The sequence below is a fragment of the Phocoena phocoena genome, chromosome 11 (genome assembly GCF_963924675.1).
Source record: "Phocoena phocoena chromosome 11, mPhoPho1.1, whole genome shotgun sequence".
Taxonomy (NCBI): domain Eukaryota; kingdom Metazoa; phylum Chordata; class Mammalia; order Artiodactyla; family Phocoenidae; genus Phocoena; species Phocoena phocoena.
Window position 1 is genome coordinate 27072349 of NC_089229.1, and position 27900 is coordinate 27100248.

General features: G+C 36.4%; 1 protein-coding gene across 2 annotated transcripts in view; it reads right to left on the reverse strand.

Moving 5' to 3' along the window:
- Positions 1 to 289: 289 nt before the first annotated feature.
- MRPL42 (mitochondrial ribosomal protein L42) overlaps positions 290 to 27900 on the reverse strand; it is a 30184-nt gene continuing 2573 nt past the window's right edge. For both annotated transcript variants that reach the window (XM_065887987.1, XM_065887988.1), the window contains 4 exons: positions 26649 to 26712; positions 25372 to 25456; positions 18908 to 19071; positions 290 to 460 (listed from right to left, as the gene is read on the reverse strand). In XM_065887987.1, coding sequence (XP_065744059.1) covers positions 415 to 460; positions 18908 to 19071; positions 25372 to 25456; positions 26649 to 26712 — 359 coding nt within the window. In that variant the 3' untranslated portion in view covers positions 290 to 414. The remainder of the gene's footprint in view (positions 461 to 18907; positions 19072 to 25371; positions 25457 to 26648; positions 26713 to 27900) is intronic.

Genomic DNA, 27900 nt, shown 5'->3' on the forward strand with positions numbered 1-27900 from the left:
ATCTCCTAGAGCCACAAAAACGGAAACATTGTAACATCTATTTTCTGTGTGGATCTCATGAGTTTCTTTTCAAAGGCAGTTTAAAAATCTTCAGGAGAATCATGCACGTTTTTATTAATCATATTTATACTACTATTTGGCTGATAATGTAAAAGTACTTAATCATACCAGGCACATAAAAATAAATAGTAGACTTTAATAACTCAAAAGGAAAATAAAAATAGGCTTCCGTAAATAAGAATGTGAAATCCAGAACTACTTAATATATATAAAGAAATACACATTCTAATATATGAGAAGACATTTTATTATTTTACTATATAACGTATTAATGAATATATGCAATTTGTATTTTCTCAAATGGCAAATGAGACGCAGGATAACATTTCTCTTTGATTCCTGAAAACCTCAATATCATCTGTCTTTTGGAGGATTCAGTTTCCTACGACGTCTATGATACCTTGAAAAGAAGAAAATATTTAAGATAAGATTATTTTAATACAAGTTAACTGTTCCTGATAGAAATATCAAATTTCTATTACCCTGCTGTTTACCGGTATTCAAAAAAATCAGTGAAACCTAATACACACACACACACAGTTAGACACACCTCAGGTAGAAGATACTTCTTAATAATAAGTCACATTTTCCTGCTGTGAAAATTGTCTTCTATTAATTAAGCATTTGGAAAGTCTTTTTTCAGATCTTGAGGTAGTTTCAATATGGCAATCTGGATGACTGTTCCTTAAACACTGTGAACATGCAGAACGTGCTCTATTAAAGTTTTATTCAAAAGGGGATGATCAGCTGTAAATGGAGGCCTCTAAAGCTGCAAGATCATGTTTTTATAATAAAATACGATTAGTAATATGTATATGGAAAAATGTGTAATATCACAAAAATGGAAGAAATGCAAATTAAACAGTGAAAAACGTTTTTACTTTTTTTTGCAATCACAAATATTTTAAAAATTATAATGCACAATCCAAGTATGAGTATGGTGAAGCAAGTAATATCAGATCCAACTGCTTAAAGTATTAATCAGTATAACACTTTTGAAAAACAGTGTGGTAATACTTAAAAAAATTTTTTTTAATAATCATAATTTTTGACCTAGTAATTCCTCTTCTGGAAATCTATCCTAAAGCAGTAAGTAAGCAGTTAAAATATTAACTACTTTACTATTAAAATATTAATGGGGAAAGGGATGATACAGGATGCAAATTTATATATACAGTATGATAAAAAGCATGTAAAAATTTATGTGAATAAAGATTAAAACCATGTAAAAATTTATGCAAACTAATAAAATTTATGTATAGAAAGAAAAAGAGAAATAAAATGCATTGTTAGCAGTGACTAAGTGATTTCGCCATGAAGAATTCTTTCTTCTTCGCAACATTTCCTTATTTTCTTTATTGAGTTAAGAAAATGTCCGCACAGAGTACATTTGCTTTCGGTGATGAATTCTCTTCAAAAATTCCCTTAAGGCCAGAATCTTGCAAGTTGGTCTGAGCTAATTTTTAACTTTTTTTGCTAGTGTGGACATTCACTGTAAAGATTTCTACACCATAAATGATAAGACATGTTCTTATGCTCTTTAGTTGTTGTGATTAAGATGATCTGAGGGGACTTCCCTGGTGCTGCAGTGGAGAAGACTCTGTGCTCCCAATGCAGGGGGCCTGCGTTCGATCCCTGGTCGGGGAACTAGATCCCACATGCATGCTGCAACTAAGATTCACATGCCACAACTAAGAAGCCCATATGCCACAACTAAGGAGCCCACGTGCTGCAACTAAGGAGCCAGCAAGCCGCAACTAAGGAGCACACCTGCAGCAACTAAGACCTGGTGCAACCAATTAAATAAATAAATGAATTTTTTAAAAAAGATGATCTTCAGTATTTTTTGCTTATCTTAAGGTTTCATAAGGCAACTTTCCTATACACTGTTTTTTGATATTGATTTTTTGACAAATTGCAAAATACAGAAATTAACTTAAAAAAATGAAGCACATCTATATATACTAACATGGAACCCTAAGTTATAGAATAATACATATAGCATAATATCAATTATCTAAATAAACATTTCTACATGTACTTATATTGGCATTGAGAAAATTACGGTTTTCTTAAGGGTTCCAGTTATGTGCCAGATAATCAAGGTTTTACTAGTGCAATAGTATCCCTGAAAGGTGTTCTCTCAAAGCAGTTAGATACCAGAATAGGGGGGTTTGGGAAGTCACAAACTTACTGAAATTACTTATAAAAATTTTGTATATGTGTTTTTCTGGGAAGTGGATTCATAGGTTTCATCAGATTCTCAATGAAGTCTGTGGCCCTAAAAATCTAAGCATTATCCTATAAAAATGTGATTCAGCTTACAATGCTCAACCATTTTCACTACCCAAGACTGACTGAAAATGCTTGAGACCCTGATAGCCCTAAACCTAACAAAGTCGAGCTCTGAAATATGCTCAATAAATGTTAAATAGCATTTACAGATTTCTTATCATGCATGAATGTCAATATATGCTATAATCACTCAGAAGCAAGCACCTGAATTTTAGGGTGCCCTTATAACTTATCATCCAAACTGGGATCCTTTAAAGAATAAAAACCCACTCTATTAATAATTAACAAAAGAGTTAAACTGAGACTGTCCCTGGGAAACCAAAACATATTGTCACCCTTCTTAAATTACACAATGACTCAGTGATATCTGAAAGATTTGTCTACAGTTCTTAGTCCAAGACAGAACTTCACCTCCTGGTTCACAATGCAGCTAGATGTTCAAATGTCTCCTACTCATGGTGGTAGCTAATTTTTGTTGCCTCCATGGAAAAATATTAAAGTAGTCCTTTAAATAAAGTCGTGCAGCTATTCATACATTTATAGAATTGCTTTATATTTCAGAAATTTAGAATTACTTTCTAGATCCTTCTTACTTTCTATCCAGACTTCTTTCAATCCTTCCATCCTTCTTTCTTTCAACATAACTTTACATTTAGTGGAGTTATGTTAGCTATTTTCTTTTTTAAGAGATATTATGAAAATCAGAATCATTCGCTCATTCATTTATTCATTCATTTTAAATGCGTGGAGCATCTACCACGTGCCAGGCACCATTTTTAGGTGCTAAGGTTTCTGTGGTACACAAAACATGACAAAATCCCCACCCTCATGGAGATTACATTCCAGTGTATTAGACAGAAAAACAAGATAAACAAGTTGACCAGGGAAGGCTTCAGTGAGTAAAAATGCAAAATAAGTAAGACAGCTATCTTTGCTGATATCAGCAGGAAAAAGTATTCTATATAGAGTAAACAGCAGGTATAAGGGCTCTGAGGTAGAAGGAAGGGCATGTTCAAGGAACAGAAAAGAGGTCATGTGGCTGGAACAGAGTGAAGAAAGAAGAGAATAGTAGGAAATGAGTGGAAAGGTAAAAGAGGGTCAGATCACATAGGTTCTAGTAGATAATAGTTAAGGCCTATAGCTTTTCTCTAAGTGAGATGGAAAGCTGTTGGAGGGTTTTCAACAGAAAAATTATAAGAACTAGTGGAATTTTTAACAGGATTACTCTGGCTGTGTGCTAAGAACAGACCACAGCGAAGCAAAGACAGAAGTAGGGAGACCAGTTAGAAAGCCACTTCTATGAACCAGGCAAAAGATGGTGGCGTGTACCAGGATGATGGCAGAGGGAATGGTGATAAATGGTCAAATCCGGATACATTTTGGAGATAGAGCCAACAGGGTTTGCTTATAGACCAGATGTTGGGTATGAGACAAAGAGAAAAGTCAAAAATGGCACCAAGATTTCTGGCCCAAGCAGCTAGAACAATGGAACTTGCATTAACTGAGACAGGGAAGGCTGCAAAAGAAGCTGGTTTGTGAGGGACCACGAAAAGCTCAGTTAGAGACACATTAAGTTAGGGATGTCCATTAGACAAGTAGGCCCATGGATATACAGGTCTGGAGGTGAAGGGACAGGAAGAGATAGATTTGGGAGCCAATGCAGATGGTATTTAAAGCCATGAGACTGGATGACATCACTGTCTTAGGGAATGGGACAGAAAAGAGAAGAGAACCAAGGACTGATCCTTGGGAAACTCCAAAATTTAGAGATAAGGGAAATGAAATGGAATCAGCAAGAGAAACCAAGATAGTATATGAACTTTGGGTACATAAACAGAGTTTCAACAAACTTATTATGGTTGAATTAATGAGAAAAACAATGGAAAATTCAAACAAAACCATTAGGAACTCTGCCATATTGCTAAAATGATGTATTTTGCAAAGAATTATAATGGAAGGAATGCTCCACTGACTTTTTTATTTTTTTCATGCCAATTGAGGAAGACTGAAAAAAGGAAAAAGAGCTTGTACACAGATGCTGGCAAGTGAGGGCACTGATATGTCCTGCTTCCTGAGTACTGGCAACACTAGAGGCCAACAGGAGATACCCCAGGGGTTGCAGAGAAGGGCAAAACAACTCAGAATCATGTCCCCAGCAACTATTTACAGAGGAGCTACCTAATGCAAATTGCTACAGGAATACAAAAAAATTGATTTGCATAAGGAGCACCTTTCAAAGAATATGTTTGAAGCCCCATTACTTCAGGTAAATTATAATGTAGTGGCTAAGTTAGTTTAACTTGTTTTCATCACCTGTAATATCATCAAACAGGAAGTAGCAGGAGCCTCATGGTTACATATGCTATTTTTTTAAACCAACCTTTGCACAACTGAATATAAAAATAGTCATTCAGGCAAAGGCAGAGAACAGGGAACTAAAAGTTCAATTTAACCTCAAGCCCAATGTCCTGGATTTCCTCACCACTAATCTCTCACACTAAAAATTCAAACAGTTCTAGTATCCAGTTTCAGTATAAAGCCTAAATCTAAGAAGACTCTTTGAATTGCCATCCTAAAGCAAACAGGATCACCAGGATTAGGAAACAGTAATATCCAAATCATAAATTTAGTGGTAACAATTTTAACCTTCGATCTCCAGACTTGAGATAATCTAATCTCCAGTGCTTATTGCCTACTAGACTATTTCAGCATCAATTCTGTATAGTCATACTACATATACTCTCAGTCCACCCTACCATGGGTGAGGCCAATAATTAAATGCAGGTAGGTTTGGGATTGGATGAGGTGGGCAACACCCTGGGATCATAAAGCCTCTGCTGACCTTGACTCAGAATTTGATAATGAAGAACATCTTAATCCACAGGTGACCTACCTAGATAAAATGGAAATTAGATAAATCCACATGACTTGATAGCTGAACTCTGGGAATAAAACTTCCAAGAATCACTGGGAAATTTACCAGCAGACCAACCCAAAGACTAGCATAAAGTATGGTCTCAAAGAAAAACTGAACACCTTCAAGAAGCTGTGAAGATAATTAGGTAAGATAATATTCCATCAGACAGTAACTTAACACACATACATTCTATTAAAGATATTTTATTAGAGGTCTTCTGGTAAACTACAAAACAGAAGTTGCATTCCTGATAAAGACAGAATAATTGAGAGCAAACGATGAAAACAAAAAATTACCCACAAATATAACATTGACAGATCTCTAATAACAGATATCTAATATCTAATATAGTTGCATAGTTACGCTAATGGGGTGGTAGCTATTCAAAGTGACTATAATCAAATTAAATTTCATGAAAAAAGTGAGCTAAGGGCAAATGGCAGAGGAAGAGTGAAAGTCCTGAAAATCAAGACAGAATGCACTGAAGATGACTTGACACTGAAATGAGAAGTCACATTGGATAAAAAAGCAAAATCCAACTATATTCTATTCATTAAAAAAGACCCACTTTAAACTTAAAAATTTTTACACAACAAAGGAAACCATAGGGCTTCCCTGGTGGTGCAGTGGTTGAGAGTCCGCCTGCCTATGCAGGGGACACGGGTTCATGCCCCGGTCCGGGAAGATCCCACATGCCCCGGAGCGGCTAGGCCCGTGAGCCATGGCCGCTGAGCCTGCATGTCCGGAGCCTGTGCTCCGCAACAGGAGAGGCTACAACAGTGAGAGGCCCGCGTACCGCAAAAAAAAAAAAAAAAAAAAAAAAACCATAAACAAAATGAAAAGACAACCCACAGAATGGGAGAAAATATTTGCAAACGATGCAACCAACAAGGGACTAATCTCCAAAATATACAAACAGCTCATGCTGCTCAATATCAAAAAACAAAAAACCCAATCAAAAATTGGACAGAAGATCTAAATAGACATTTCTCCAAATACAGACAAACAGTTGGCCAAAAAGCACATGAAAAGATGCTCAACATCACTAATTATTAGAGAAATGTAAATCAAAACTTCACTAAGGTATCATCTCACACTGGTCAGAATGGCCATCATCAAAACATCTACAAACAATAAATGTTGGAGAGGGTGTGGAGAAAAGGGAACCCTCCTCCACTGTTCTTGGAATGTAAACTGCTACAACCATTATGGAGAACAGACAGAGGTTCCTTAAAAAACTAAAAATAGAACTACCATATCATCTAGCAATCCCACTCCTGGGCATATATCTGGGGAAAAACATAATTCGAAAAGATACATGCACCCCAATGTTCACTGCAGCACTATTTACAATAGCCAAGACATGGGAGCCACCTAAATGTCCATCAACAAGAGGAATGGATAAAGAAGATGTGGTACATATATACAATGGAATTTTACTCAGCCATAAAAAAGAATGAAATAATGCCATTTGCAGCAACATGGATGGACCTCGAGATTACCATGCTAAGTGAAGTAAGTCAGGCAGAGAAAGAATATCATAAAATAGCACATCTATATGTAGAATCTAATTTTTAAAATGATACAAATGAACTTATTTACAAAAGAGAAACAGACTCACAGGTCTCGAAATCAAACTTATGGTTATCAAAGGGGAAACATGGGGGAGAGTGATAAATCAGGAGACTGGGATTAATATATACACACTACTACATATAAAATAGATTGACAAGGACCTACTGTATAGCACAGGGAACTCTACTCAATATTCTGTAATAACCTATATGGGAAAAGAATCTGAAAAATCTGCACACACATACACATATATATAACTGATTCACTCTGCTGTACACCTGAAACGAACACAATATTGTAAGTCAACTATATTCCAATAAAAACTTTAAAACTTTAAAAATAAATAAATAAAATAAATATTATACCATGTTAAAAAAACACAACACTCTAAATATAAAGACACATGTAGGTTAAAAGTAAAAGAATAGAAACAGATATATCATGCAAACCCTAATCAAAAGAAGGCTGAACAGGCTATATTAATACTAGACAAATTAGATTTCATAATAAGAAATATCAGTGGAAATAAAAAAGAACACTTCATAAAGATAAGGTGTCGACTTATCAAGAGAATATAACAATAATAAATGAATATACACCTAATAACAGAGCTTCAAAACATATGAAGACAAAACAGAACTGGGAAGAGAAACAGAAAAATCTGTGATTACAGTTGCAGATTTCAACATTCCTCTCATAATAACTGATTAAATAAACAGAAAATTAGTAAGGCTGGAGAAAACTTGTACACTACCAACAGCCAAGTAGACCTAATTGATATTTTTAGAAAACTACCCACAACCATGGCACAATATACACTTTCTTTTCAAATACACATTCACTAAGGCAGACAATAATCTCGGACATTAAACAAATCTCAATTAACCTAAAGACTGAAACCATACAAACTATGTTTCGTGATCACAACAGAATTAAAGTAGAAACCAGGAACAGAAAGATATTGGAGGGACTTCCCTGGTGGTCCAGTGGGTAAGACCCTGCACTTCCAATGCAAGGGACCCAGGTACGATTCCTGCTCGGGGAACTAGATCCCACACACGTGTCGCAAATAAGTAGCCCGCATGTCACAACTAGGAGTCCACACACCGCGATCCTGCAGCTAAAGATCCCGCATGCCGCAACTAAGACCCAGTGTAGCCAAAATAAATAAATAAATAAAATTTTTTAAAAAAGATATTGGAAAAATTCAAAACATCTGGAAATTAACTCACTGCTAAGTAACTCTTGGGTCAAAGAAGAAATCACAGGGAAATCAGGAAACAGTTTGAACTGAATAAAAAACAAAACGTATCAAAATTTCTGGGATGTAGCTAAAAGAGGGCTGAAAGGGAAATTTATAGCATTAAATGCTTAAGGAAGACAGACTTCCAAACAATAAGCCTTAAGAAACCAGAAAAAGAACAAATTAAACCCAGAATAAGCAAAAGGAATAAAACAACAGAGAGCAAAATTTTATGAAATAAAAAACAGAAAAACAATAGAATCAATTAAACCAATAGCTGGTTCTCAAAAAGACCAAAACAACGGAATAAGGAAGGTGAGTTCACTACAGATCATAAAAATATTAAAAGAATGACAAAATATGAACAAATACACAATTTAGATGAAATGAGCAAATACCTTGATATAAACTACCAAAGTTCCCTCAAGATGAAACAAATAAACTGAATAGCCCTAGCTATTGACTACAGTAATTGGATTTGTAGTTAAAAATCCTCCCACAAAGAAAACTCCAGACCCAGACAGCTTCACTGGTGAATTCTAACATTAAGAAAGAAATAATAACCATCCTACAAATACTCTTGCAAAAAAACTGAAGGGGAGGGAATACTTCTAAACTCATTCTAAGATACAAGCATTACTTGATACCAAAACCAGGGAAAAATATTATAAAATACAGACCAATATCCCTAAAAACAAAGATGTAAAACTTCTACCCAAAATTTTAACAAATCACAACCAACAATACATTAAAAAAATAATATATCATGATCAACTGGGGTTTAGCCAAGGAATGAAAGATTGGTTCACATTTAAAATCATTCAATTTAATCCATCATATTAAAGACTAAACAACAAAAATTACATGATCATCTTAAAAAATACAGGAAAAGCATCAAACAAAATTCAACACCCATTCATGATAAAAACTCTCCATACTAGGAATAGGAGGGACCTTCTCAACCTGATAAAGGGCATCTACAAAAGGACCCATACTGGCTTCCCTGGTGGTGCAGTGGTTGAGAATCCGCCTGCCAATGCCTGGGACACGGGTTTGATCCCTGGTCAAGGAAGATGCCACATGCTGCAGAGCAACTAAGCCCATGCACCACAACTACTGAGCTTGCATGCCGCAACTACTGAAGCCTGCGTGCCTAGAGCCTGTGCCCTGCAAGAGAAGCTACCGCAATGAGAAGCCCGCACACAACAAAGAGTAGCTAGTCCCGGCTCACCGCAACTAGAGAAAGCCCACACGCAGCAACGAAGACCTAACTCAGCCAAAAATAAATAAATAAATAAAATTTATTAAAAAAAAAAAAAGACCCATACTGAACATCATGGTTAATATTTAGATGATTTTTTTTAATAAATTAATTTACTTTTGGCTGCTTTTTAATATGTTCCTAGGAGTTTTCTGCATAGATGATCATGCCATCATTGAATAAAGACAATTTTACTTCTCCTTTTACAATCTGTATGCTTTTTATTTCTTTCTCTTGTCCTATTGCACTGCTTAGGACCTTTAGTACACTGTTGAGTATAAGTGTTGAGTGTGGACATCATTGCCCTTTTCCCAGTTTTAGTGGGTCTTTAAACATTAAGTATGGGCTTCCCTGCTGGCATAGTGGCTAAAAATCCACCTGCCAATGCAGGGGACATGGGTTTGAGCCCTAGTCCAAGAAGCCAAAGCAATCTTGAGGGAAAAAAACGGAGCTGGAGGAATCAGGCTCCCGGACTTTATACTACAAAGCTACAGTGATCAAGACAATATAATATGGTACTGGCACAAAAAAAGAAATATAGATCAATGGAACAGGATAGAAAGCCCAGAGATAAACCCACACACCTAGGTCAACTAATCTATGACAAAGGAGGCAAGGATATACAATGGAGAAAAGACAGTCTCTTCAATAAGTGGTGCTGGAGAAACTGGACAGCTACATGTAAAAGAATGAAATTAGAACACTCCCTAACACCATACACAAAAATAAACTCAAAATGGATTAAAGACCTAAATGTAAGGCCAGACACTATAAAACTCCTAGAGGAAAACACAGGAAGAACACTCTTTGACATAAATCACAGCAAGATCTTTTCTGACCCACCTCCTAGATTAATGGAAATAAAAAGAAAAATAAACAAATGGGACCTAATGAAACTTAAAAACTTTTGCACAGCAAAGGAAACTATAAACAAGATGAAAAGACAACCCTCAGAATGGGAGAAAATATTTACAAACAAATCAATGGACAAAGGATTAATCTCCAAAATATATAAACAGCTCATGCAGCTCAATATTAAAAAACCAAAAAACCCAATCAAAAAATGGGCAGAAGGGGCTTCCCTGGTGGCGAGTGGTTAAGAATCTGCCTGCCAATGCAGGGGACACAGGTTCGAGCCCTGGTCCAGGAAGATCCCACATGCCGCAGAGCAACTAAGCCTGTGCGCCACAACTACTGAGCCTGCGTTCTAAAGTCCACAAGCCACAACTACTGAGACCAAGTGCCAAAACTACTGCAGCTCTCACGGCTAGAGCCCATGCTCTGCAACAAGAGAAGCCACTACAGTGAGAAACCCGCCCACGGCAACAAAGAGTAGTCCCCGCTCACCGCAACTGAAGAAAGCCTGCGTGCAGCAACAAAGACCCAACACAGCCAAACTAAATAAATTAAAAAAAAAAAAATGGGCAAAAGACCTAAATAGACATTTCTCCAGGGAAGACATACAGATGGCCAAGAGGCACATGAAAAGTTACTCAACATCACTAATTGCTAGAGAAATGCAAATCAAAACTACAATGAGGTATCACCTCACACCAGTTACAATGGGCATCATCAGAAAATCTACAAACAACAAATGCTGGAGAGGGTGTGGAGAAAAGGGAACCCTCTTGCACTGTTGGTGGGGATGTAAATTGATACAGCCACTATGGAGAATAGTATGGAGGTTCCTTCAGAAACTAAAAATAGAATTATCATATGACCCAGCAATCCCACTACTGGGCATATGCCCAGAGAAAACCATAATTCAAAAAGACACAGGCACCCCAGCGTTCACTGCAGCACTATTTGCAATAGCCAGGGCATGGAAGCAACGTAAATGCCCATCAACAGACAAATGGATAAAGAAGATGTGGTACATATGTACAACGGAATATTACTCAGCCATAAAAAGGAACGAAACTGGGTCGTTTGTAGAGACGTGGATGGATCTAGAGACTGTCATACAGAGTGAAGTGAGTCAGAAAGAGAAAAACAAAAATCGTATATTAATGCATATATGTGGAATCTAGAAAAATGGTACCGATGAGCCAGTCTGCAAGGCAAAAATAGAGACACAGATGTGGAGAACAAAAGTATGGACACCAAGGGGGGAAAGCGGGGGCGGGTGGGGGGGTGGTGGGATGAATTGGGAGATTGGGATTGACATATATACACTAATATGTACAAAATAGGTAACTAATAAGAACCTGCTGTATAAAAAAAATAAAATAAAATTGAAAAAAAAAGCTACTAGAATTATCTCAAGATCACAGGATACAATGTCAATATACAAGAATCCACTGTATTTCTACATATGAATAATAATCCACTGAAAATTTAAATTAAAAATACTATTTACAATAGCATAAAGAATACAAAATGTTTGGGATAAATTTAACAAAAAATTACAATATTCATACACTGCAAACTATAAAACACTGTTAAGTGATATTTTTTAAAAGACCTAAATAATGGAGAAATATACTGTTTTAATCGATGGGACGATTCAATACTGTTAAGACATCAATTCTCCTGAAATTGATCTAGAGACTGAATGCAATCTCCTTCAAAATCCCTGCAAGCTTTTTGTAGAAACGGATAAGCTGATTCTAAAAGTTGTAAGAAAATGCAAAAGACCTATGACTGCTAAGACAACTTTTTAAAAAAGAACAAAATTAGAAGACTTACTCTACCTGGTTTCAAGACTTTAGTTACAATAGCCCAAACTGTGTGGTATTCCAAAGACGAACATATATTAATGGAACAAAATAGAGTCCAGGACCCACATATATGGTTTCAATAAGGGTGTTAGGGCAATTTAATGGGGAAAGATAATACTTTCAACTAGTGGTTGGGACAACTGGATATACATAAGCAAAAAAAAAAAAGATCCCCAACCTATGCCTCACACCATACATAAAAATTAAAACTCTGGGAAGAAAACATAGTAGAAAGTCTTAGTGACCTTAGGTTAGGCAAAGATTTTTTAAGTAGGATGCAAAAAGCCTGAAAAATTTGTAAACTGAACTTCACCAAAATTAAAAAACTTCTGATCTTCAAAGTATACTATTAAGGACATAAAAAAGCAAGCCACAGACAGGGAGAAAATACTTGCAAAACATTTGTCCCATAAAGGACTTTGATCCACAAGTTTTACACCTTAATAAGAAAACCAATCTGCTTTTTAAAAAATAGGCAAAAGATTTGTACAGATACTTAACCAAGTAACAAAAAAAACAAAAAAACAAATGTATGCATTGCCAATAAGCACATGAAAAGATGCTCAAAATGATTAGTAATTCAACATAAATTAAAACCACAATGAAATACTACTACTCACCCAACAGAATGATTGAAATTTTTAAAACTGATAATATCAAGTGTTGGGAAGGATGTAGAGCAACTAGAACTCTCACACTGCTAAGTGGGAATGTAAAATGGTTCAGCCACTTTAACTGTGGCTCATGAATTTAAACATGTCCTTATCACATGACCAAGTAATCCTACCCCTAGATATTTACTGAAGAGAAATAAAAACATGTCCATACAATGACTTGTACTTGAATGTTTATGCAGCTTTATTTACAGCCAACAAACTGGAAAGAACCCAAAATGTCCACCTGGTTAATAGATAAACAAACTGTGGTCTATCCATACAAGGGAATACTACTCAGAGTAAAAAGGGACAAACTACTGGTATACACAACAACATGGATGAATCTTGAAAGCATTGTACATAGTGAAATAAGTCAGACACAAAAGGTTATGTACTGTATAATTCCATTTACATGAAATTCTAGAAAGGGTAAAACATGAAATTCTAGAAAGGGTAAAACATGAAATTCTAGAAATCCATGAAATTCTAGAAAGTGATAGAAAGCAGAGAAGTAATTGCCCAGGGTGAGGGTTACAGGAAGGGAACTGACTGCAAAAGGGCATGGAAGAACTTTCTGGCATTATGAGAATAGTCTATATTATGATTGTAGTAGTGATTATGAAATGTAGCAGGATGCTATGGTCCTTGCCCCCCATGTCCTCAGCCTGCCTTATGTCTGTGGAAAAACTTTAGCCAATGAATAAGTTTAATCAGAGAAGTGAGAAAATGCATAAACAAAGGAAAACAGCCCAACAAGACTAACAGCCCAACAAGACAAGTTTAGTCATTAAGCATAGTCAAAGACCTTTAGTTCCTCTTCAAGGGCTGTAGATAATATTCTGAGCCGTATCCTGTGAGCTGTTTTATAGATACTGAAACCCCCACCAGGAGGAAGAAGTTAATTACATGATGACCAGACTGCAGCCATGACATAAGCTGCCACAATTCCGAGAGCTGGGCTCAAAGAAATGGGAACAAACCAACCCTGGAACTGAAGATTAACTGTACTCAAAACAAAACAAAACAAAATCAAGACCACTGATAACCAATTTCAAGATGACTGTCAGAGCTGACTGTGCTGCTTCTGCATCTAGCTCCCTCCCTCTGTCTATAAAAGCTTTTGCCCACTGATAGTCAGTGGGGGGCTCAGCCTTTGGACAGGCAGCAGTAAACCACCCCCACCTTGTGTGCCAGCCTCCAAAATAAAGCAAACCTTCCTTTCCACCAACCTTGCCTCTTTATTGGCTTTTGAGTGGCAAGTAGCTAGACCCCCATTTTCAGCAACAATTATACAACTGTATACATTTGTTAAAACGCATCGAACTGTGTACTTAAACTGGTGAATGCTTTACTTAAAACATTTGTCAAAACTCATGAAGTTGTATACTTAAAACTGGTAAATTTGAAGTATGTAAATTATACCTCAAAAGAGCCTAGTTAAGAAAAGATGCTTCAGGGAGTTCCCTGGTGGTCTAGTGGTTAGGATTTGGCACTTTCACTGCCATGGCCCAGGTTCAGTCCCTGGTCGGGGAAATGAGATGCCACAAGCCAAGTGGCACAGTCAAAAAAGAAAAAAGATGCTTCTAAAAGAATAAGAGAAAAACTATGAGTAGGTGACAATGTTAATAATTATCATTACCACATTATTACTGTACATATACTGTATGCCAGGTGCTTAACTTAAATGATTATATTTTATCTCAAAACCACCAAGTGAATTAGGCATTATTATTTCTACTTTCTTTAATAGATAATAAGATTGAATAACTAGCTAGTAAGTAGCAGAGACAAGATGATTTGAGTCAGTCTGGCCTCTAACAAAAACTTGTACTCTCAAAAAAGTGTTCTACTTTATTGGAGTTCAAAAAGCACAAAATTGAGTATAATATGAGGTTGGGCTATTCACATAGGTAGAGTTTAACAGTGTTCATCTATGGGAAATAGGGCATTAGTAGGTATAAAAAAGATTTTTATTTTATACTTTAAAATACTTCTGAATTGTTTAAAAATATTTCTTAAACAAGCATTTTATACCTTTCAGTAACATATTTAAAAAGATGTTATAGGGGGCTTCCCTGGTGGCGCAGTGGTTAAGAATCTGCCTGCCAATGCAGGGGATACGGGTTCTGTCCCTGGTCTGGGAAGATCCCACATGCCACGGAGCAACTAAGCCCGTGAGCCACAACTACTGAGCCTGCGCTCTGGAGCCCGCAAGCCACAACTACTGAGCCCATGTGCCACAACTACTGAAGCCCATGCACCTACAGCCCGTGCTCCACAACAAGAAGCCACCACAATAAGAAGATCGAGCACCGGAACAAAGAGTAGCCCCCGCTTGCTGCAACTAGAGAAGGTCCGCGTACAGCAACAAAGACCCAATGCAACCAAAAATAAGTTTTAAAAAATGTTTAAAAAGATGTTATATATCTCTAATTATTAAATTCATAATGGGTCCCATTCTTCTGTTATAAATCTAAAATTGTGAAATATTTAGTAAAACATCCTTCTATATACTGCCTGATGTTTAAGAGGTGCTAACATCTAGAAACCATTTGAAATGGCTTACATTAATCCAAAATATATATGTAGATACCAAATAAATACTTGTTGAGTATCAGTAATCACACATTAGCTTATTTAAAATTTTGAAAGATGATGCATCACAAGTATAATGCCTACAGGTTAAAATTTTCTTTATATACATAAGCTAGCATCTAGAGTTTTCCTGTTGAACTCTTTATTAGGAGAGACATTGGGATAATCAATTGAGTCTAACTAAAGTCTGCTTATAACTGAAAGTGCCTAGAAATCCTGATGCAACAAGACATACCATAGAGATTAAATTAATTAACAGTCAAAGCAATTAGCAGTGATAAGATTAAATAAGTAATAAGATTAAACATAGGTGGGGTACTAGACAAAAATGTCTAGAGATAACATGTTTGGTTTTAAGACTCCCCAATGGTCTTCTTGCCTTCAGTCTTGCCCCCTTTATGTTACACATCTACAGAGGATTTTCATAACTTCAGCGATTTGGTTATGAACAAAAGATGGCAAAAAAACTGCAGCAACATGAAACATGCAGGAAAGAAACAGGTACTGAAAGCCATTATAGAAAAATTTCAAGGTGGGGCTTGAACTAAAGTATCTACCTAATGGGACAGAAATAAAAGATAAACATGAACAATGTTATGAATCATGGAAAGAAATCTTAGAATACAGCAGTGATTTAGATACGGGGCTATATAATGGCTTGCTAATTTGTTTTCCCATAACCTAACTTACAACTACAAAGAGGGAATGCATAAACAAAGTGGATACAAAATAAGAAAGAAAAATCAAGGAAGGGGACATAAAACAGATGCAGAAATTGAAAGACATTATGGTGGTCAAGAGATAAATGGATAAAGAAGATGTGATAAATACATACAATGGAATATTACTCAGCCATAAAAAAAGAATGAAATTCTGCCATTTGCAGTGACATAGATGGACCTAGATAATATTATATATTTTTTTAAAACTTTAGTTTTATTTATCTATTTATTTTTGGCCACGCAGTGTGGTTTGCGGGATCCTAGTTCCTGACCAGGGATTGAACTTATGCCCTCGGCAGTGAAAGCGTGAAGTCCTAACCACTGGACCACCAGGGGATTCCCAGTATTAAGTTTAGTGAAACAAGTCAGAGAAAGACAAATACTCTATGTTATCACTTACATGTGAAATCTAAAAAGTAAACCAAACAAATGTATATAACAAAACAGAAACAGAAGACTCACATATATAGCAAACAAACTCCAGTGGGGAGAGAAAAGGGGAAGGGGCAAGATACAGGTATGGGATTAAGAAACACAAACTGCTATGTATAAAATAAATAAACAAAAAGGATATATTGCACAACACAGCAAAATATAGCCATTATTTTCTATTAACTTTAAATGGAGTATAATCTATAAAAATATTCAATAATGTAACATTGTAGGTTGACTGTACTTTGACAAATAAAAACAAATACTGTTTTACCTTAAAAAAAAAAAAGGCTCTACAGGAGAGTTCCCTGGTGGCACAGTGGTTAAGAATCTGCCTGCCAATGCAGGGGACATGGGTTCGAGCCCTGGTCTGGCAAGATCCCAAATGCCATGGAACAACTAAGCCCGTGGGCCACAACTACTGCGTCTGTGCTCTAGAACCCATGTGCCACAACTACTGAGCCCGTGCGCCTAGAGCCCGTGCTCCACAACAAGAGAAACCACCAAAATGAGAAGCCCGCTCCCGCTTGCCACAACTAGAGAAAGCCCACATGCAGCAACGAAGACCCAACGCAGACAAAAATAAATACATAAAATAAATAAATTTATTTTTAAAAAAAAAGGCACTACAGTGGTCAAAAAAAAAAAATCACAGATTTTTTTCCTTGGGAAATTGATACAGAAATATCACTTCTATTACAGGAAGATTATTAAGGGAGGGGCTTTTTTAAGACGGGAAAAGAAGAGTTGTGTTTTGTTATAATGAATTTAAAACTTTGGACAGTTATCTAGTTAGTAATATTCTAAGAACAATGACATTGGGAATAAGGCTGAGGAAATTAAAAAATGTATAATGGAGCAGGTTGCATGTCATCTATATAATGAATGTAATTGAAGCTCTCAGAACAAATTTTAGCAAGACATGGAGTATAAGGCAGAGCCCTGAGGAATCTCTACTGTAACTACAGATAAGGGAGAAAGTACCTTCTAAAGAGAAACTAAAAAAGTAAACCAAGCTCCAGGTCCATACATGCACCTACTTTCAGAACTGCTCCCCACCAGATGATCCAGAGTCTTCAGACTCAACATAACCAACAATAGGTTCATCTTCCTCACTCTCTACTGTTTCTCCACTTGTATGAGTGGCACCACCATCCACCTGAACACCTCTGTCAGAAACTTGAGAGGTCTCCTATCTCTCTCTTTAACTTTCCCCCTTTCTGTTCCCGTTGCTGGTCCTTTCATGTAGATCTTCAACAAATTTCACCTGGACTATTTTAACAGTTTCATAGCAAGTCCCTCTGACTCCAATCTTTCCACGTATCACCTTATCCCAAATACAGAACCTACTTAAGGATTTCCTAATGCATAAACTTTGGGGATGTCAGTTTGATTCTTAGAATTTGGCAATGAAAATAAAACCTAAACTCCTCAGTACGACACAAAATCCTTCATAATACCCTTCTTACATTCCCTCCTCATATTCTGGGTCCCATCCAAGCTGAACTACTTGCAGTTTCCCCAGCTTACTCTATGACATACTGTTCTCAGCCTGTGAAGCCTTTTCCCCATTCTGCATGGCTAACTCCTAACCATCCTTCAAATGTCAATCTCTTGATTTGTTTATTTACTCTACTATCTTCCTTCCTTGACTATTAACAACTTACAAACAACGATTGTGTTTCTGATCACCCATCACTTCAAGCAGCTCAATGACTGCATATTCATTAATTCCATAAGCATGTCCTGCCATAAATGTGCCAGCCCAGTGCTAGTTACTGGGTGAGTAAAAGCAAAGTGAATAAAACAAGTGAATAAAAACAAAGTTTGCTCAAACAAACAATTTTAAAAAGCCACGTTTTAGTTTCTTAGTTTAGTAGGGAATAAGATAGATATGAAAGAAATAAGAATCAAAAGAAGTAAACAAATTAAAGCCAGAATTAGATACGAGGTAAGAATCAATGTAATAAAATGTGAGTACTGGGAAACAGAGGGGCAACTGTAGTTCCTAAAGGAACTGAGAAATATATATACTTCCCAATCATTTGCTATACCCCAATTTTTTCTGCAATAACTCAAAATCTGTTAAATAAATGGATAGAGGGCTGAGGACAAGATCAAGTATTCATCAAGAAGATGAATAAAAACAATACATAAAATGACTACATCACGGAATGGAAAAATTTTCAAGAACTCTTGCAAAATTCCCTGAAAGCTTTGGTTAAACTCCCCCACTAAAATAAAGGAAAAGAAGTACTATTTCATTTTAGCTATATATATGTAGATTTAAAAACACAATTTAATAGGTGATCATACTGGGTGTTAATTCCTTCATGCAAAGTACAACCTCAAAAGTTTGTTAATAGAAGTAAAGTTATGTATTTCTGTAGGGTTCAGTGAGAGTTGAAGAAGAAAAGAAAATAGAACTTACTGTCCACGAGGATACCAACGGTGCTTAGTAGTAAAGAACATTTTGCTAAGTTGTTCTATCATGGGTCCTTGCTCTAAGTATTCACCTTTTTCTTCTAATCTGGTTTTCAGCACTAGATCATGTGTTTCTTCATTATTCTGCACAGGATCTGGCCGAGGGATAGGCTGCAAAATAATCAGCAATGAACAAATCAAAACGTAGGAATGTTAGCCAGCATCTGATTGAGTTTACAGTAAAATAATTACCACACTGAGTACTTCATTTTCGTACCTAAAGGTGGGTAAATAAGTCATCAGAACAGTTTCACTTAGCTGCACTATTCATTAAAGAATCAGAATTTTTTTTTGGCCACACCAGGCAGGATCTTAGTTCCCTGACCAGGGATCAAACCCGTGCCCCCTGCAGTGGAAGAACAGAGTCCTAACCACTGGATTGTCAGGGAATTCCCCAGAAATATTTTTCTTCTCATATCAAGTTTTGGGTTCCCTTTCCAATAATAAAGTTCTTAAAGTTATTTTCCCCCAATAATAAAACATATTTTAGTTTCTATTTCTCAAAACTATAAATTGTGCCCATTATTATTTTTTAACTTAAAAGTTTAGTCTCTACCTTGCATACCATTAAAGTGAGATACAATGAAAAACCTTTAATAGAAAATGACATTTCTTATATCCAAAAGAAGCAGGAAATTTCTCAATGTTTTCATTTTATGTACCTGAAATGCCATCAAATGATGCTTTATGGTAATTCGAGTAGTTTTTTTCCCCCAAAGACATTAATTACTAAAAAAAATCTCATCTCCTCCCAACACATGAGTGATATAACATATGCCCATCAGCAACGCTGGCTGATTAAAGCCCTTAAAAATCAGTATCTTGGAAAGTCAAGCTACCTATATTTTAAATATTAAGTGATAACATATGTAACACAAGACTGTAACATTGCCTTGCTTTACAAATACCATAGATATGTATTACAACACAATGAAAACCTGAATTTACCATCAAAAAGGAAACAATTCAAACACAGATGTCTTCTTTACATTCACACACTATTAACGACAATTGCTACATTCTACCACTGTACTGAATGTTACAGCATAGACTCATATTTATTTAGTTTATGTACATGAAAAAATGAAACCTCTTTAAAAGGCAATATATAAGTACATGATGGTGGCACAACTGACTAAGTACTATAGAGATGCAAATTAACAAAGATATTAGTGAGAAATAGAACAGGAGCCAAGTCAGAGCCTTGTCACAGAGTGCAGAATGAATTCTAGAAGGAATAACAAACATTATAAATAAAGCAAAGTAGGTAAAAACATACAATAAGCAGGTGATCTTAAAAAATGGATCTTGAGAAATCAGATTATGAAAAGCTTTCAAAGTTAGATTTAAGTGTAACAATTTGCTTTAAGTAGGAATAAGGAACCACTTCCTTAGTGTGGGAGAGAATAAGGAGAAAGTATAATGAAGAGGTTAAGAATTGGGCTTTGGTCAATAACTACTATCTCTGTGACCTTGGAATAGTTATTTAAGCTCTTAATCTCCCTTTCGTAAAATCTAAGCAGTAATTATCTACCTAATAAGGGTTTGATGAGGATTAAGTGAAATAATAACATGCTGAGCTGTCCCTTGTACTCTTTGAGTTCAATAATGGTAGGTAGCTGTTAACATTTACTTTAAGGCCTCAAACAGGAAAACAGTGATATAAATTTATTTAAAGAAAAAGAGCTCCTTAGACATTTTAAGTAATTTTATATGATCATCTCTTACATGTAGAGTGAAATATTAATATTTGTGTCTTTGCAAGTTACTATCAGACCCTGAGGAATACTAGCAAATGCTAGATTAGAGCCTATAGTTTTCTCTTTTAGGTTACTACACTTGTTGCTAAAGATCAAATGTTTTAACTCTTATCAAACAGTTATTTTCAAGTGTCAATAAAAGTTCATTGTCTCTCTTCCTATTCCCAACAGGCTCAATTCTAATATATCACAAATTCTCTCTGCTTTGTATTTCTTTTCCAGGCACACAGATAAAAGACATTGGAATTAATGGCTTCTTAGAAGTCTAAACCAAAAGCCTCTGCAGACTCAGAACTGATTTTTAGGTTGTATTTGATCTCCTTGATCAAACTTCAAAGAAAGGGTACACAAATATTTCAGTAAAAAGTAAAAACTAAAATAAAACTGAATGTCAACTTTAAAAAAAAACATTCAGAACTGTCATCCTGAATTTCCCTTGTTTTTCTTAAGAATTTTCAAATTTGACTTTTGAAAATTTCGACTAAATCAACCACTAAAAAGAATTTCGAGCACTTACATTTTTACTTTATTTTTCCAAATCATTATTTTTTGCCCCTGGTTTAAAATCTTTATCTTCCTAAACTAGAAATCCTAAATTCTAGAAAAATATTTTTAGTTTTAATAAAACACATACTTGGCTGAAACAGAAAGAAGGATCTTTTTACCTGGATCCATGGAAAATAATCAACATCTTTTAGATTCAAATGTAAATTACCAGAAAACCAAAGATACAAATCATCTTAACTTTCCTAAAGCCAGTGTCAGTAGGTATTTCTACTTATGACTTATGCAATATGCTTTCCAGGGCCTAGAGAATGAAATGGCCCACTAGAGTTGCAGCTACTTCCTTGAGAAAAGAAGAAAATCAAATCTAAATTTTAAGTCACCTTTAAATATAGTTATTTAATGTTATATACTATCTTCATGAAATTTGTAAATCTGGATTCAAAAGGAACATATTTTAACAGTAACATGTTTTCGAGAATGTTTCTTATTGTAAATAAAGTCCAATCTATAATTTATTACTTTATAAGCAAAAAATTTCCATGCTTCTCCATGTAAATATCTCTTAGCCTTAAAACAGAAAACCCTTAAGCATGAAGGGAGAGGGCCAAATTTATTTATTTAATCAACAATATATATTGTGCACCTACCAAGTACAGGTATTATTCCAGGTGCTAAGGATACAGCAGGGAACAAAACAGACAAGGCCCTGTCCTCATGGAGCTTACATTTTAATGGAGGGAGACAGACAGAAAAGCAAGAAAATATCCAGTGCGCCAGAAATGATAAATGCTATTAAGAAAAGCAAAGCAAAGTGAAGGACAATAGGGATTCCAGGGGCAGGGGTACTATTTTAAATGTAGTGGCAAGGAGGGTCTCTAGGTAACAAATATGGAAAGATCTAAAGGAAAGGGAATAAACTATGAGGATTTCTGGGGGAAAAGCATTCCAGGCAGAGGAAGCAGTAACTACAAAGGCCCTGAGGCAGGAGCTTCCTAAGTACTTACCTTAAAGAACAGCATGGAGGCCAGTGTGGTAGCAGTAGAGTGATTAGTGTGAACTGACAGGAGTGATCTCCTAGACTAGAGAGAGGGATACTGAGGACATGGGAGAGGAGACAACGGATACAACAAAGGGAGTTCAACAAAAAAAGAGGCAGGGAGATGGGTATGTATGCAAGGGAGTGATTATGATGATGACCATGGAATCTACGCTGGGTAAGGAAAGAAGTGAGAATGTACGAGATACATGAAGGACTGCGAACAAGTGGTTCGATCAACTGATGCAGATCTTAATGAGGGGATGAATAATTCCTGAAGCTGGGAAACTAGGGGGAGTTGGTAGTAAGCTAGTGGAATTCTTAAAAATCTAGATTGGGAGGAAGGAAGAGGAGTTATTTGTGATTAAAACATCTCTAGGGTACAACCACAGGAGTGGGGAGCTCCACTCCCATGCGGAAAAAAGATCAAAAAGTTAAGAGGCTGGGGTAGTAGACAGATCATCTACATGGACACTGAAATAACAAAGAATTAGGACACAGTGTTGGAGAGCGTGAGAGTACATCTAAAATCTTCAAAGAAGAGTGGAGGGATGGGGTCACATGAGGGTGAGGAGAAGTGAAATGCATGACGACAGATAACAGCAAAAGAAAAAAGATAAGTAGATGGTATGGTTTAATGATACAAACTACAAAGCTAGAAATTGTTACGGAGGAGGAAAGATGATCTGGATATGACAGTGAAGAGCCACAGGGACACCTATTCCATCTCTATGCTCAGTAGTAAAAGGGTTTAGGAGAGAAAAGCACAACTACTTAAGAGTGCTAGGGAAGCACTGACACCAGGGTACAGCCAAGTTTCTGTTAGAGTCAGAAGGTGAAGGCAACATTCTGGAAGAAGTTAAGGTTATGAGAGATTTTAATGATGATAGTAAGTTCTAAAAGTACAGTGGGGCTTCGCTGGTGGCGCAGTGGTTGAGAGTCCACCTGCCGATGCAGGGGACACGGGTTCGTGCCCCGGTCCGGGAAGATCCCACATGCCGCGGAGTGGCTAGGCCCATAAGCCATGGCCGCTGAGCCAGCACGTCCGGAGCCTGTGCTCCGCAACGAGAGAGGCCACGACAGTGAGAGGCCCGCTTAACGCAAAAAAAAATAAATAAATAAATAAATAAAATAAAAGTACAGTGGAAAAGTTTTGAGAGTTGGGAAAGATAGGAAAATTATGATTTAGGGATGCAAAGAGCCATATGGGGATGAGAATTTGGATACTGAGAAATGATCACACAGTCCTGGGCTTCTTAGTATAAACTGCTAAAACAAGGATAAAGCACATGACCAGAAATATAACAAAAAATAACAATGTAAGAAGGCACAATATAGTATGAGCTAGAGGTTTACATGCCAAAAGTCAGTGACTTACTCCTATTTTCTACACACTGTCCAAAGAAATGAAACAAAAAAGGAATACTGGAATACTGCCTACGGTATCTAGCTAGAATACAAAGCAGGCAGACAAAATGGTGAGGTTTTAAAAAGGGAATACAAACTAGTAAAATAACATTAATTTGTTTTGTCAAACCGGTACTCTGGCCCTACTGATGATTTTTAAAAATAGGTATCACTAGATGCATCATGTGACGAATTATTTTTTTTTTTTTTTTTTTTTTGCGGTACACGGGCCTCTCACTGTTGTGGCCTCTCCCGTTGCGGGGCACAGGCTCCGGACGCGCAGGCCCAGCGGCCATGGCTCACGGGCCCAGCCTCTCCACAGCATGTGGGATCTTCCCAGACCGGGGCACGAACCCGCGTCCCCTGCATCGGCAGGCAGACGCTCAACCACTGCGCCACCAGGGAAGCCCTGTGACGAATTATTTTCTCCTCAAAAAGCAAATCAAACATTACGAAATATAGTAGAAGAGGGCTTAAAGAAATGAGGAAGCTATTCATATATAAAATAATAAAAAGACTTGGGTCAAGTTAAATTATATTAAAAATAAAAACAAAACCTCCTTTATTTAGTGCCTGGCTTTTGAAGATATATGGAAAAAATTAAACTAGGCCAGTTAAATATATGCCCATGTTGGCCCATTAGAAAAAAAAAACCAGGGGCTTCCCTGGTGGTGCAGTGATTGAGAATCCACCTGCCAATGCAGGAGACGCGGGTTCGAACTCTGGTCCGGTAAGATCCCACATGCCGCAGAGCAACTAAGCCCATGCACCACAACTACTGAGTCTGCACTCTAGAGCCCGTGAGCCACAACTACTGAGCCCGTGAACCACAACTACTGAACCCACGAGCCACAACTACTGAAGCCCACACGCCTAGAGCCCATGCTCCGCAACAAGAGAAGCCACCGCCACGAGAAGCCTGCGCACCACAACGAAGAGTGGCCTCCCCTCACCACAACTAGAGAAAAGCCCGTGCGCAGCAACGAAGACCCAACGCAGCCAAAAATAAATAAATTTATTTTTTTAAAAAAAAGCAAAAGAAAAAACTAACCGAAAAAAGAAGAAATTCACCAAACATGAAGAGGATTATCAAAACCAACACAATATAAAAGTTATGAAACAGTACACTAAAATACAAACTTTTCATAATTTATTAGATTGTAATATATAGTAAGTAGTATGGGACAATGTGTTTTTTTTTTTTTTTGGCGGTACGCAGGCCTCTCACTGTTGTGGCCTCTCCCGTTGCGGAGCACAGGCTCCAGACACACAGGCTCAGTGGCCATGGCTCACGGGCCTAGCCGCTCCGGGGCATGTGGGATCTTCCCGGACCGGGGCACGAACCCGTGTCCCCTGTGTCGGCAGGCGGACTCTCAACCACTGCGCCACCAGGGAAGCCTGGGACAATGTGTTTTTAAAATTTATACTAGGTGTGTTTGATCCCTAGTCAGAAATCTACCAAATTTTAGACCAGAAAACTAATGTCGTAATTGTGTTAAATGTTTCACTTTGTGTACTAAAAAAAACCTTTAGAGAAAAATGATGAAAAGAAATAGAAAAATCAAAACAGTAAAATAAAAAAGCCAAAAGATCTAAACCAAATAAAGAAAATCAAACAATTCCCTTCTCTTCGGATACTGTAAAGAAGGGTGAATAGTCCAACAACAAATTAAAAATTACAAGAGATTTTCTTATACATACTTTTGTGTGTTCATATGGAATGTCCACAGAAGGGTGATAGCATACTATTGTCCTGCCATCAGATGTCAAAGCAAGCTCTACTTTGCTAAAAAAAAGAATGTTTTAGAAACAGAGTTATACTGTATTCAAGGCAAAATGATTATTAGAGCCATAATTTGTTAATCACCAATCCCTGAAGAATAAATGCCATCATGTCACTGGACTGGCAAACCAGGTACCCATATTACAGGGGACAACTCATACCATCCCACAAAATGTGTCAGCTTAACTACCACAACAAACCTTTACTGCATTACCCACTATTTTATCTAAATTATTCTTCAAATTATTTGTTTTGTTAAAGTTACTTGTTTTCTCAACCTTTGGAAGAGATCTTCATGTTCATTCATCACTATTAATAGAACTTCTTTTCCTTATCTAAAAGCTACCTTCAAAAAGCTGTAAGATTACTTAAATTATTAAAGCCGAAGATCAGCAAAATACATAATCTTCCAGGTAAAGGATCACCTGAATTTCCAATCATAAAGATTGTAGCTGAGCACTTTTTCTAGATCAGCATTTCTCCAAGTGCCTTTGGCATAATGCAAAACACATCACATAAGACTCAATCTTTTCAGGTTCAAAAGTGCTACCTATTTCCTAGTCTTACTTCATCACTATCCTAATACTTACTAAATTTACAATTAAAACTGGTGTCAAGAGGGAAGAAAATACATTTTTACTAAAATTCACAATGAAAACAATGTAACTTAAGAAAACATGTTGTAGTTTCTGCACATAAGACGCTGCTATAGAGATAAAGGACAATATTTCATTCATATGTTATTCCTAGTTCTTAGCATACTGACTAGAATAAGTACCAAATAAATTGTGGTTGAATTAAATATTTGTAATTTAGGATTATTCAATGTTAACAAAAGATAAGATAAATAACTGCTTAAGCTAATACATATGAACCCTAAGAGAAAACCATAAAAAGTATTTAGTTTTTCCAAAAAGCTAAAGAATACTTCAGGAAAAAAAGACAGCATTTCTATCAGCAAGTCTGTCTTACAACAAATGAAGTATTCAGTGAAACACAATGATAATGATTTTTATTTAAACCATTTATAAGCCCAGACACTGGGTAAATAAGATCACTGAAATAATTTTTAAAAACAAAATTAAAGAAAGAATAATCAGAAAAGAAAGCAGAAAATACCAAAACAAGAAATAAAATTAAATCATTTCAGATAGAGCTAACAAACTTTTTTTTTCAATTGGATTTCAATACATACCAATTATAGTCATCTGGAAGAGAAGAATACGTAGTTTTATGACAAACACAATATAAGGCTCCATCTGCAAAAACCCCAAACAGTAAGATGAATTTAGTTAATTTGAGCATATGTCCTCACACCAATGTAAAGCTGGTTTTACTCATTCAACAACTATTTACTGTATTCACTATGAAACAGGACTGTACGTGGAGCTAGAGATTCAACAAGTTAACATCCAGTCCCTGACCTCAAAAAGGGTGCAAGTCTGGTGAGAGAGAGACAAGTAAACAAACAATTCCAATATAAAGATAAGCCCTGTTAGGAAGGGTAAGCATTGGAAGTGAAAGGGACACATGGACAGATTACAAAACAGGAGTATACAGGTTCAAGAATGCTTTTCCAGTGGAGATGATGTTTAAGGTGTTCTGAAGGATGATGGAGTAAGCTGGAGTTGTTAGGGGATGAGTACAGTGTTCCTTGCAGAGGGAATAAAAAGTGCCAGGACCAGAGGAAAGAAAGAACATAAAGTTTCTGAGTATTCTAAAAACTTTAGTGTTGGGAATTCCCTGGTGGTCCGGTGGTTAGGACTCAGCACTTTCACTGCTGGGGTCTGGGTTCAATCCCTGCTTGGGGAACTAAGATCCCGCAAGCTGCACGGCTCAGCCAAATAAATAAATAAATAATATAATAAAATAAAAACTTTAGTGTGACTGGAGTGCATAGCTCATAAAGGGCAAGTGTTTAAGTAATGAAATACAAAATGAACTGTTCAAAATCAACTTTTCTTAATCAAAATGCAACACTTCAAAGCATATTTTCCGTTTTTAGAATACCTGCAAATTCAAGAGCCATAACTACTTTTTTTAAAGTTTGTAAACGGTCCCTCTATGTTCAGAGAAATTATGTTCTTTTAAATATAAAGAAAAAATGTAAATGTAGCTCAGTATGGTTAAAAAAAAATTCTGAGTATATCTTGGCTAAAACCAAGGATCAACTTCTCTCAACTGAGCCACTTGCTCCTGAGTATGGAATGCCATCCCCACTTTGTTCAACTACCACTCATCTTTCAAGAGTCAAATGCTACCCTTCCATGAAATCCTTCTCCCCCTTCCTGCCCTACATCTCCATCACAGAAAGAGTTGTCTATTTTACATGTCCCACAACCAACACTCCATATGACATTGCTATACCATCATTGTGTCCTTTTTTTAATGCATCAGTTATTTATATGTATCAAAGATGTCTAAACAAAGATCTGTAAACTCTCCTT